Here is a 14,306-nt window from a genome sequence, read left to right on the forward strand (position 1 = left end):
ATCGGAGATTAGAAGACGTATTATCTTTTATGAAATTTTACCAAATAATTAATGTTCTTCTGTAGAAACGTAAAAAGATATTTTAGGCTCTTATTTTTTATAATTCCTGATATATATAATCTTTTTTTATAATAAAAATTAATTTTTTGCAAATATACTCGATATGATGTATCACATTGCAATGTATCTTCGAAATGTCTAAAGCATTGTAATTACCCATTTGATCGGTGTAATACCACGTCATTATGTCGCTCGCCTTAATGGGTTCTTTGCTTTCCTCTTACGCATTTGCTAGCGACATTACCCGCCTGCATCGAGAAGCCTGCATTCACGAGAGCAAAAGCGTTTGCAGCAAGTAACGGCGGTAAACTCGATCGTAGAAAATAATCTTGTCGACGACACGCGCGCTTGTGTCTATCATGCATACATATATGTATATATATATATATATACACACGACGACCAACACTTATACAGGACGCCGCTCGTAGACTCATCGATATTGACAAAGTTACGTGCAGTCTCCCACGCGATAGTATGGCTGCCTGTCGTTCGAGGAAAATAGTCTTTCAGAGTTCATCAGCCGTAGGTGATAGAAACCGACCGTGTGCCGGACGCACACACGGGGTATAACTAATTTAAAGCCCGCGAAAAATCTCCATACACCGCGTATATAACGCCTCACTCATCTATGATGCGATATATGGTGATATGATAGCTCTTTGATATAATATGAAAATGTTATGAGTCGTTAAAAAAAAAATAGAAAAATTATTCTTATCCTTTTGTTTTCATGCAGTGATTATCTCTTCTTGTCTATGTTTTTAGAAAAACACAAATAATAGGAAATGGAATTATTTTATTTTATTTTTTTTTAAGCTGTTTCAACGTGAGTTAAATAAAAGTGTTTTGAAGTTAAATGACTTTAGTGAAATCCCCTTTTTCCCCGTGTTTTCTAAAATATTGAACCTTCTCTTTATAGTTTGGTTTCTCTTTATCATGTCACGGTACCCAACTCGCTTCATAGTTTCATACTAATATATATGCATGTTGTTACAAGCAAGGATAGAAGCATACCACCCCCTTGTCTTGATAAACGCATATATATATATATATATATATATATATATATATATAATCTATACCCATACGCTGCTCTGTGATACGTCATGCGATAAATTCATATCAGCCTCGCACGTTAGCTAGACATTTAGGTAATCCTATATTGGTAGCCTATAGTTATGTTCGATTGTTGTTATCTGGCATTCAATTCAGACATTTCGTGTAAGATATCGGATTCATCATTGCTAGCATTACAATATGCTAAAAAGATAATTGATTTTACATTAATATAATAATTTTGTAAATAAAATAAAAAATATGGTTTTAATCTGTCTAATTTTAATTCTAAAATTATTTAGATATTCATTTGCACGGAAATTTTATTTTATTTTTTGATACATATAAACTGCAATTTTATAATATTTTATTTATCTGTCAATTATCTGTTATTAAGAGAAATCGATATTTTCATATTTTCTTGAACAAGCATTTCTTTCGATGAAATAAAAATGTTCACGGTAATGACGTATGGATGAAAAGTTTTTCTCATTCCTCTCATATTTTTTCAATTATTTTATCGAAATACATAATATCTATCTTTAGCGAAGTACAAATTGTCCGCGAAGAACTTGGACGGAGATATTTACCGGGGGAAGAAAATTCATCGCGAGGAAAATTGCGAGAAGCTCTCGTAAAATTACAGCCGATGGGAGCTTGTCGAAGCATGGTTGGGTAATTGTGGGGCGGCCCATCGTCCGTGAGTAAAGCGAAATTATTCTCATCCCGTTTTCTGCGGTCGCGTTACGACCGGTAGTATTATTGTCCGGCAGATCCCGCGATAATGCCGGGACACGTTGACACAGTGGTTCCTTGCTGACGCCTTTGTACCCGCGAAAATCCCGCAACTTAAGTGCCGCTCGAGGAGTGACTTTACCGGCGGTTCGCTTGCGCTTTATGTCACGGAACAAAGGAACCTGGTCGCGATAAACCCGTTCGCGGATAGATTCTGCGACAGTCGAGTCGAGAATGCAATATATTTGCGTAATGACAGATGAAAAGAGCCTTGAGATTGCGATTAATATAATGGACACACTCAGGTTTTTCGCACACATCGAGAATTTGGAGAATGATGTGCTCTCTTGATGGTCTTCTTAGAGCACAGCTTCGATAGTTCTTTGAAACGAATATTATTCTTTTCGCATTTTATTTTTCTATTTTTTGACATATCTTTTGCGGAAATAATCGCGGATATTCAATTCAATTAATTCATGGTCGATTCAACAGATCGAAAGAGTTGTCGAGAGAAGACTCGGCGAGTGATGGTTGGTGGATTCGGGCTGATAGGTGGTTGGTCGTGACCGATCAGGATTATCTAGGCTCTTGAAATTTACAATTTGAGATGAGGGCGTGGTCACAAGATCATGGTGGATTAATAGCGAAATACGCGCTTTATAACATTGTGTAAAATTTTTATTACCGTATGCTAATTTATAATGAAATGAACGAGTAATACGCGAAGTCTACTTGAATCATTTATAGGTCATAAAGATTAGTATGTTGTTCGCATAAATTTCAAGATCGTTAAAGTTAAGTACTACACATCTCTTTAGGAGGTTGTTGACGAGCTAATTTTTGTATAATTGCTTTGTAATGCTCGAATTATTAACTTGGCAAATTTAATTATATATTCTTCTGTAGAATTTATTATTTGTGTGGAAATTTTATTTGTTTTTATTGTTTTTTATTTGATACGCAAGTTGTGATATATATAATACAAAAATATATCGAAACTAAAATGATGTAAAATAATTGATATTTAAAAAAAATAATTATTGGAAAAAATTTATTTAAAAAACATTTTTTTTTTTAATTTAATTTTTATATGAATAATCTATACAATTATAGTGTGTGTATCTAAAATATACATATATCATAATATACCATAATATGTGATATTGGAATATTTAATAAATATTTAATAAATATATATAAAAATATTATATAAATATTTTATTAAGTATTTTAAATATATCTTAAAATAAAATCTGAAATATTTTATATATGTTGAATGATACCAAAATATTGAATGGATCATTATCGTGAACAAATAATAAATTTTAAATTATAAATTATCCCCATATAATGGTTGTTTCGACGTTATGCTATCTCAGGCTACTTCTACCTTCTCGTTATTGCTTCTTTATTGCATTCTCTTTATTACTTCTTTATTGCATTTATTTGCGAAAACACGATTTAATTACAAGTGCACGGTATTTTCGATATTATTAATCGTACTTCATTATATTATACGATGGAAGAACAATATGAGAAGAAGTGATTTCATCAATATTCAAAAACATCATGTTATTTAATTCCGGCATATTTGATGGTAAGCTCTTTTAATTTAAATGCTGATACTACACAATATTATGTGAGTTGAGCTAAGATAAGATGCAATAAAATATCAAAAAGTACATAATTGAAATTTTGTATTACAAGTATATAATTATATATAATACATTATATTTACAATATAAGCAAAATACATGTACTATTAATAAACAGTCGATTTATTATACTTTTTCGTTGCTTGACTCTAATATTTATTACCGTGATGTTCTTCATTGTTTATCGCGAAAGTTAATCAATTCACTTATATATGAGACCTGATAATTGCTAATGGTCATAATAAAAGGAAATTATCGTATTTCGAGAAATATTACGACGATACATGAAACAATATATCGATCGCTGCCTGCTGGCTTGAAAGAGAGAGAGAAAGAGAGAGAAAGAGAGAGATCCCACAACCCAACTGACAATACGGTGACTGCGTATAAACATAAACATAATGTTTTTATATGTATTACTCATATGTTTTTATATGTAGTCAGTGATCATCCTGTTGTCAGTCGCGTAGCGAACAGGCAGCATTGCGTATCGTTCTCCGTCTCTCGTGTTACTATCGAAATTCGAGTAATTGATTAACTCTTGCGATAGACGACATATAAAAATATCACGACTATTTGATGTGAGCAATGTCAAGTCTATTAATGAATCAATTCTTTATTAGTACAGATATTTCGTGAGATTTATACATTGGAGACATTATTATGTTAGCAATATAAAATTTTGATTATGCCTACATTGTGATAGTTTATCGCGTCTTAACTAACATTAACTCGTTTCGTTAATTTTGCGCAGTATTAGCATTAACGCAAGAGATAAAGCATCGTTATTGCGTGTAGAGCAGTGTTTTTTTTGGATCGTAATCTTTTTCAAATCGGATTATAATTTTTGTGTTAATCTTTTATCGCAATATAATAAAGCGCGTCCCGTATGCCATCAATATTGGAATTTTTCCGTCCAAAATTTCGCGCGATCATCATATATTATTAATCAATGCACGTGCAAACATAATTAATATATTTTCGCGAGTGAGTGTCATAAAGGAGTAATAAAAAGTTAAGAAGAGAGGAAGAGGAGGATAGCATCGAGCGACGGCAGAGCAACTATGGGGTAAGTAATTCTTATAATTTATTGAGTTTATTATTTGTTTATTGTAAAGTTAATTTCTTTGATATTTTTGATTTTAATTGCTGTAATATAAAAAATGTGCATATATAAAAAATATTCTAAAATTATATTTTGAGAGAAATTTAAAAAATATCTATAATTAAATATTATATCAATTAATATTTTATAATGATTTGCATGTGATGATTGCATATGAATTTAATGCGAGATATAACCGTGTCATTTGATTATAAAATGTAATTAACTACAATACTTGATAGATATTAACAATAAAATTTAATATATTTTGAAAAACAGCTGTTTTATTTCGATTTGAACGTAATATTTTTTATAATAAGATCGAAATTTTTTATAATAATTAAAATACCGTTTACTCTTATCTTGATAATATGTTTCAAGTTAAATTTGATTTGTCGTTAATTTAACAAGCGTATAAAAATTTATTTACTTTTTATCAGTTTTTTTTTTAATTATTTTAAAAGCTCTCCTATAATAAAAAAAATTAACAGTGCTTTAAAATCTTTATACAATCTTTTCTGAAGTTGTTGGTTTTCACATTGATGCACTGTACTCTCGTTGAAAATCTGAGCACATATTATTTTCCTTCTTGAATCATTCAGCTGGAGCAAATTTCTCGCGAAATTCTAGAAATCCTTTACCATGTAGTTTCAAAATGTCGACGAACATCGACAGACGACTGGCTAATTTGAAAGCTTTGTCGATAAGTGCACTGAGTCCACATGGAAAGTTATTTTACAAAGTTTCGTTCCGGAATTTTCGGTGAAGCGAAGGCGGTGGAGAGGAATTTCGAAAATTCTTATTGCGAAGACACGCGATGATATATAAAAAAAAAATGTACAACTTGAGCGCTTCAACTTTGAATAACGTAATAACGAAAATTGATATGTGTTTCGTTAATCTTACTGATTTATTAAAAACACTTTTGCTCACTCTTACATGGCCATTTTTTTCAACGTTGATACTTAGATATATATCAGATTAAACAATTTAAATAGTGAATTTAATATTTAAAAGGACGACTCAGTAGCCATTGAGCACATTCTATATTCATTGAGGACAAGCAATATACGGCTAATATTGTAACAATAGACAATTTCTGATCAATAGGTCAAATTGACATGTATCTATAATCAATGAGTACGTTTTCGACGAAAATGAGACAGCTTATGGTTACATTCCCATGATAATTGTTGAATTAGATAGGGTATCGTCAATCGTGGTACAATTAAATAATCATTTTAAGTATATACGTGTTTTCGATCGTCTAATGTCTAATTGATAGCAGTTATATGAAGTATCTTGAAGGATCGAAGAGGATGTGAAATGGTCCTTTGGGGTTACTCTTGCATATGTATAAGGGTGATATAACAGTGTCAATAGGTCTCTAATTATTTAGAGCTATTTGTGGATGTATTAATGAGGATTCCAGGCTAATAATTAAGATTATATTTGTGTAATATTAAATAAGCAGTAAATAATCGCAGTCACACAAATGTCAAAATACAATAAATGACGTTTATTGAATGAAAATTATATTATCTTGAAAATATGTATCGTAAAATCAGGTTACACAAACAGTAATTACAGAATATTAGCTTAGGAAACAATAACAGATAGAGAGTATTTTTAATATTGATTATACATATTTTTAATAGAAATATAAACTTGTTTGACGAAGACGAACAGAATAATCAAGTTATATAATTGTCCATGTATTTAGTTGAGTATTTGTCTGTCCCAGAATATAATTTTGCATGAGGATTGTTGATTATTATTGTATTTAAACACATGTAAATTAATTTCTATATGAAATCATTGTTGTATGAGAAATAGGCATGCATTGTTGTATGGAAATTGCGTGTGTATTACGTTGACGTGACTGAAATCACGCAGCTTTAATTTCCTCAAATTAAATAGTGTACATAATTTACGTAGACTTTAAATTGTAGCAAAATAAATTTATTTATACGATTTATAAGATTTTGATTTGTTTTTTGGGAAGAATTATTTTGAAACGTAACTTGAAAGGAAGAAAATTTGCAACAAAGTGCTATATTTGATGCAATATTAATGCAAATGTAATCAATGTATTATAATTATAAATATTTTGCAATATAATATTTTTCTTTTCAATTTAAAGTCTTTCAAAAAGATATGAAATGTAGAAATATATTTTTTCACTTATGTATATGAATTTATTGAACTCACCCGAGGGCACATTTCTTTTCTTTTTTTTTCTTTTTTTTGCATGGTTTGCTTTGTTGTAGATGGATTTTATAGGCAACTTTGTACAAAAACTGATCGTTTACTCAAATGAATCAATATTATCTTGCATCGGATAAAGCAATATAAGCAAACAAGGTACGATACAAATTGCTACAAAGTGTTACAAAGTAAATGACGACCATTTATACATATCAATATCTTGCATGATTGTTTTTCATCTTCTTATCATATCAAGCATAGATTCGTTAATATTTAGAACATGATATAATACATATTATGTATAATTTATCTATGGCATAACTTTTTTAACTTTTTAATTATTATTTGAGAAATAAGATAACTAATTTATTTTTAGCTTTTGAAGCTGCAAGAATATCCTCTTTTTATTAACATATATGCTTATATGGTGTAGAGTGTAGAATCACTACAGCTGATAAGAGAAACTAACTGTCGGTATTGCATGATAAACATACACCGGTAACTTTGTCAGACATCTATCGTACCGACATAATGCTGATTGATAAGGAGAACAGAAGCGTTTCTTATCAACGATGAATCTATATCATTTTTAGTCGTAAAATCTTTAAAATAAAAATTGACTTACGATGTGATAAACAGCATTTAATAAATGTTGAAAATAGTTTTTACTTGAAACAAGAAGAAATCAATATTAGTCAATATTATCTTGTATTTTCTGGATGAGGGAAGAGATCATTATCTCTGAAATGTTATTTAATATTAACTGATAAAAAACAGTCTCAGCTTTCAGACTGATACTGACAGCTTAAATGATACGGCGATCATAGATAAATAAAATATTATTTTAAAATCATCATGCTTATTTGTATCATCTCTTCTCTAACATCCGTGTAGTATCCTCTTCAAGATTAGTTTAGTCACATTCATCAAGATGTTAACAATTGTTTTTTTTTATCTATGTATATCCTTTTTCGGAATTTCCTTATTTTTCTTTCGCTCTTTCGTAATTTTTTTTATGAACATACGGTTTCTTTAGCTTTATATAAGATGATATTTTTGCAATGTCATTTGATTGCATCAGTGAAGTTTCTTCAGCTGGAATCGCTTAGAAGATTTATCTTGTCTTGCTTTTTGTCTGACATATGGATTGCTTAGAGGTCGGTGAGTATATATGATTTATATTTTGTTATATATGAAAGGGAACCGAAACATTTAAAGAATTTTTTTTTGAATGAAGATTTTGCTTTTTTATTTCTGCGATAGGTTCTTATCAGCCTATTTTTTCGTTGTATTGTATAATAAATATCGTTTAAGATACATAATAGATTTCGTTCTCTCGATCAATTCTTTATATTAATAATAAAAATCAGTAATTATATTGATAAAGCAAGCATTTACTGTTTTTGTGAATGCAGTGAGTAAGAAATTATCTTCTTAATATTTTAGTTTCCACATAAAAAAATATGGAAACAAAATGGGAATAATTTCTCAACATTATCAGCTGAAGATTTTAACAAGATTTTTAAAATTCATCATCGTCTATTAATTATTTCCAGATAATGTTATCGATAAAATTCAAGTGCTACTGGATTTAAGTATTATCGTAGATAACTTCGTTTTGTGTCGAACTGTTATCTATGTTAAATAAGTTTCACTAGATATGTAGTCGCGTTATACGTAGGGTCACTACGGCTGATAAGAGACTGTAACTGTCGGTACTGCCTGATAAAACACTGGTAACTTTGTCAGGCATCTATTATATCGACGTAATGCTGTTGATAAGGAGAACAGAAGAATTTCTTATCAACAACAAAGGATGAGGAGTCTGTATAATTTTTAATCAATAAAATGTTTTAAAAAATATTAATTTATGATAAACGGCATTTAATAAATGTTGAAAATAATTTTGAGCTGTCATTAATACGTTTTTTCGTTGTATTGTATATTATTTATTAGAATCTTTTTAATTTTTATCATTCGGCATTTATTACATCAAGTATCTTTATATTATATTTATTTTATTGAAAGTTTTTTGTCAAGTCTTCTGTTTTTATTTATATAATAAATCTATATATTTCTTTTTTAAATTATTTGTGACGGATAGAATATAGTTTTATCTTTTCTGTTTTCTTTTATAATACCCGTGTATTTTGCTTTTAAAAATATTTTTCCTGTACATTAGGATTATCGCTAAAAATGAACAGTAAAACTCTGTATGATAAGTTTTATATAATTTTATTTTATTCAAATAAAAAATTTATATTTGAAAAATTTAAATAAGTATAAAATTAAATTAAATATTAACAATATACATAGCTTAATCGAAACTCGAACTCTTTTGCCATCTTGTTGCTAACTGACTAAGAAATCGATTCGCCTTTTACCTGTTCACAACGTTGTCTGTTCGGCTTGCAAACACTATGTGTCGCGAAAAAACTTTTGTGACGTCATTTCTCCCACCTTGTAAGCTACCGCTGATAGTGAACTGCATCGATTTTATTGTATGTATTGCATGCTTGCAGAAACAGTTCCATTTTGACTTGGGTAGCGAGAGCATGGATGACATTTGATGACATAGTCTATACTCGTTAGCATTTTCAGTTTAGTATATTAGTCGGTTAAATCAGTAATTTAGGTAATTTAGGAGATCTCTAATGAAGAAATATTACATCTACACTTTACGAACAAACAATAGATATAAACGTGATTTATTTAAGAAGAAGTCATGAATATTATTTCACTGAAAATAATGAAATTGCATTGTGGAGACTATTGGAATTTTAGTATACATTGTTCGATATTTTCGATACATTGTTCGGATTTTTATCCCGTATTTTGCATTACTACATGACTGTGCTCCTGAAATTATTCAATATTGCATTCTTTTTTTTTTTTTTACTGGATAAAAGAATTTCGAGGTATTTTTTTTTTAATTCTCTTTATTTTACCCATAAAATTTATTTTTAATAATAAATTTATAATTTTTACCATACAAATTTATAAAGGCATGTCTAAATTATAAGACTAGAAAAATACCGATGATAATTATTTTTCTTTTAAAAAATACAAGACATATTAGTGAGAACTGTCAAAATACAAGAAATATAAATAATTATTATTTAACAAGAAAATCTAAAACAGATAATATTGGAGAAATTTGCGAAAGTGTATCATAGCATAATTATATAACTGTAATCAACATTATACATTCATAACGATTCTACGGAGATATATAGGATAGAAAAATATAAATTTATTTGGCAACATGACTTAATCGGTATTCTGCACGTTTAATTCGTAAACTGCACTCGAGGGATGCCTTAGAAATATATGTTTAATCAAATTGCTGGCTCTTGAATTTACCAATTTTTCGAGAAACTTGGTTTGAGCGGTAATGTCGCGGATGAGAGATCGAGATTGTCGTGAGACGATGTCAACACAGTGCCGGCGGATCCCAAACCGCTGAAGACGTTGCCGGATGAGATGATGCCATTCTCTAAGCCAGAGCTACCAAGACTCGCACTCGAGATGGATCCCAAGTGGCTGGATCCCAGATCGGCGTATTCATGTCCAGCTAAGACCCCGGACGAGACTCCGGACGCGAGTCCGGACGCGTACAGACCGGACGAGAGTCCGGACGAGTACAGACCGGACGAGAGTCCGGACGAATGCAGCCCGGATGAGTATCCGGACGAGAGGTATCCGGACGAGAGTCCGGAGACTCCGGAGAGGCCAGTTGCGTAGCCGATTGACGGCGATACGACGCCTAAGGTCGACGGTACTACGTTAACAGATGACACGGGCACGTGCCTCGTGACGGAGACAGGAACGGGCACCGGCTGCGCCACTGGGACCGCCACTGGTTGTGGGACACGGACCTCGACAGGATGCGGCACCGCGACCGGGTAGGGTCGGTCAACTTTGACTGGCACGTGACGGGTGACTTCGACAGGTACGGGATGCGGTACTGGAACCGGATATGGACGGTCTACCTTGACAGGCACGGGCTGCGCGACGGGTACGTGCTTGGTGACTTCGACTGGGACGGGGTGAGGCACCGCAACTGGTACTTGGACCTCGCGATGAAGGGTGACGCCGGTGATGCGCTCGGACTTGGCGTGCGCGAGGTTCGGTACCACGAGACCATTCGAGAGACCGAGACCATTCGAGAGATCGCTTCTACCGAGGATGACGCCGCTACTGCCGAGAGATCCATATCCGCCAAGAGTTCCGTATCCTAGTCCGGATGCGTAGGCGGAGGACAGGCTGTTACCTACAGTGAGTCCCGATAATCCTGATCCGAGTACTCTCGATCCGGTTGAATATCCAGACAGGCCTAAGCCGTAATTCGGGAGGCCGTAACTTGAAACACCGTAATTCGGGAGGCCATAACCCGAGACACCGATATCACCCGTCAGCAGACTCCGTTTGTCTGGCTTCTTCGATTGCTCCTTCGCGGGGGCTGCCAACACGGCAGTCGCCAACAGTATTATCTGTATTTTTGGAAAACAAAATGGATGCTCAGTATAATTCTGAAAATATCTTTAATAACATTTCAGATGAGATGTTATTAAAAATATAATCAAAAAATTTAAACAGCTAATAATTATCTTTTAATTAATGTTGATAGACTTTACACATTGTGTGAATCATCATTAATTTTTCATTTTGTCGTTATATATATATATATATATAATATATATATATCGATTAATTAATACGAAATATAAAATAAAATGTAATTGCGATATTACTATATATTTAATATTGCTATTGTTTATATGTAATTCTTTCAATAATAATACATCTAATAATGATAACTGCAATTTTATTTAAGATAAAAAAATTAAATAAAAATAAATAAATAAATAAAAATTAAATTAAAAATTAAATTTTTAAAAATATATTCTAAGTAACGACGCGATCGAATTACGGTAATAGAGATGTTATTAAAAAGAGATACAACAATTAACCACAATCGCCTTTATATATCGGCGTATACATGGAATATCTTCATCGATACTTACCGCAAAGCTCTTCATTGTGTCTGGTAGTAGTTTCGGATCGAGTGTGCCTTTAGCGCGGTTGGTCGGTGTTTTTATAGTAAATGTCCGGTTCGCGATGTACATGATTACTTTCACTGAAGCTCAAGGAACACGCCCTGCTCCGCGATCCGCGCACCTCCCAATTATTATCCTACAGCCGGTCTCGCTCGGACCATCCGATTCTCCGATCTGACGTAAGAGCGAGATAAACGCGGCAAACTTGCTCCCGAAACGAGTCCAATTCCGCATTATTACGCGGCTGTAACACGCGCAATCGTTTAAGTATAACGCCGCCCGTTTATCTGTCATTCTTTTTTATAAAGGGCCAGCTTTTACCAGCTGAGACATCATGACGCGGTTGGGACACGAGGGCGTGAGCACACGATCGATCGATGTGGTAACGAAACTGAAGCCGGAAAAATGTAACAAAATTTTTTTTACGGATGAATATCATATGATACAATGTATTTTCTTTTATAGAGAAAATAATTTTTTATTTTTATTACATCAATATTTTTTATGTCGTAACATGACACGGATTGTCTTATTTGCAATGTATTTAAAAATATTGGAAGTAATTTAATACTCGTCATTTTGTCATTGTCAAATTTGTCCGGCTCAGCTGTCTCAGCTGGCTTGTCATTGTTGAAAAAGAAATTTCTTTATTACTTTTTTGAATTAGTGTTTTAACTTTTCTTTTCTTTCCCTTTTTTTACTCGCTTATAAAATCTTCTTTACATAATTATATAATATTTACATAATGTTAATTACATAATGTTTATTTAATTTGCAATTAAATAATGTTAATGAAAAGTCTAGATGTTGAAACGTATCTATATATGTATATGTATTCTGCCACTCTACGACATCTAATTTGCATTGCTTCGAGGTTTTAATCGCTTCTTTTTGGATTTCTTTTTGGACGCATTGAAAAAGAGACATTTATATATGGTGCCGACACGTGATGCATTCAGACTGTTATTTATTTTAATAACGATCATTTGCGAGATCCGGCGGCATATAAATTAATCGATTCTTGGATATAACAGCGAGATTCGAAAAAAAAAAGATTATTGGTTTTAAATTATTTATTAATGCTATATCTCTCAAGTATTTATTATCGCGTTTTGATGCGACGATGGAAAAGATCAAAAATCATCGTTTAAGCCAAAATCGAGTTTAAACTTATCATGGCAAACTATAAACTTTTGTTTTTGCGTTCAAAAATAATATATAATAATATACTTAAATTTGCAATGTCTAATTTTCAAACGACAAAGATCGACGCGAGACAGTATCTATGTATTTTATAAATTCGTCGCAAAGCATAGCTCGTGCTTTTTAAAGTCGCTCACGATGCCATATTTTCACGTTGCACAATCCGATGTAAACCGTTTCCGTTTCGTAGCGCAATATAAATCTCCGTTGCGTGGAATAATTCGCAATGGAGTTTCATAACTGTAGATTTTCATCTTCAGAATTGTCTCGGCGAAGATGTACTTTCCTCTCGAATGCATCGTGTCGATTTTCGCATAAAGTGCTTTATATTCATGAGGGCGCGCGTCTCCGTGAAAATGCACTTTATTTATTATAAATTGCACGACGGACACACCGCAGATTTGTATCTCGTGATAAAACGTTAAACATCTCATCGTGTTGCAAACGTGAATAAAAATATTTGATATTTGCCAAATTTTTGTTTGTTTGTCATACATGGTAGGAATTCCGTAGAAGGAAACAATAAAGACATTCGAGAATTATCCGACGAAGATAATTATTTTTTTGCCGCGCGTTAAATTTAGACGATGGGACAAAAATGCTAACTTAGAGATCGGTTCCCGACATCATTGAATAACTGCTATAAAATACTGGTTTACGACGGTAAAGGTAGGGGATAGATTTATTCTAGCTCTAATCGAAAACGGTGTGCTAATAGTTACAAATGAAACTCGAATGGCTAGATATTTGGAATATTAATTATTATCCTTTCCTCTCATTGTAACTTTATATTAATTTTTTATTAAACATCAGTAACCATACATCATGATTAGTTATTAATAATACATTGGCGTCCATATTCTTGCAAATAATCGTGTCAATATTATTTCGCAATTTTAGCATCTTTATATATTCCTTCTTTTGCATGCACCCATAAAATTCCCTATGCAGCCTACTTTGAATGTTGCAAGCCGCAAGATGGGAGATGAAGGGCAGAGGCAACATGTTATGGAAAAATAGAGAGCAATAAAAGGAGCGCTTTTTTCCTTTTTCCTCTTCTTCCGCTACTCCCACGCTGTCTTTCTTCCCGATCCACCTTCTGATTTCCTGTGGGAATCCCGACGAAATTTATGACATCGACCGATTGTCAATAGCTCAATCGATTTTTTCGGTAGTCTTTTAACGCGGGGGTCGTCGTCCTCTTATATTACTTCGGCTATG

At 32.4% G+C, this 14,306-nt stretch overlaps 2 protein-coding genes across 4 annotated transcripts in view; one reads left to right on the forward strand and one right to left on the reverse strand.

The window, feature by feature from the left end:
- Positions 1–14,306, forward strand: part of LOC126852520 (cAMP-specific 3',5'-cyclic phosphodiesterase) — a 337,802-nt gene that overhangs the window by 118,857 nt on the left and 204,639 nt on the right. Inside the window, exon 1 of one of the 3 annotated variants that reach the window (XM_050597402.1) lies at positions 4,320–4,578. The exons of the other annotated variants lie outside the window; for them this stretch is intronic. Within the exon in view, the coding sequence (XP_050453359.1) occupies positions 4,574–4,578 (5 nt within the window). The 5' untranslated portion in view covers positions 4,320–4,573. Of the gene's footprint in view, positions 1–4,319; positions 4,579–14,306 lie in introns of those variants that run through there. 3 annotated transcript variants of the gene reach the window in all.
- Positions 9,749–11,994, reverse strand: LOC126852569 (uncharacterized). The gene is made up of 2 exons (XM_050597505.1): positions 11,850–11,994; positions 9,749–11,315 (listed from the first exon to the last, which is right to left on the reverse strand). Exons 1-2 carry the CDS (start codon positions 11,949–11,951, stop codon positions 10,182–10,184), a joined length of 1,236 nt encoding a protein of 411 aa, XP_050453462.1. The 5' UTR covers positions 11,952–11,994; the 3' UTR covers positions 9,749–10,181.

This window comes from Cataglyphis hispanica, chromosome 10 (assembly GCF_021464435.1).
Source record: "Cataglyphis hispanica isolate Lineage 1 chromosome 10, ULB_Chis1_1.0, whole genome shotgun sequence".
In the NCBI taxonomy this organism is placed as follows: domain Eukaryota; kingdom Metazoa; phylum Arthropoda; class Insecta; order Hymenoptera; family Formicidae; genus Cataglyphis; species Cataglyphis hispanica.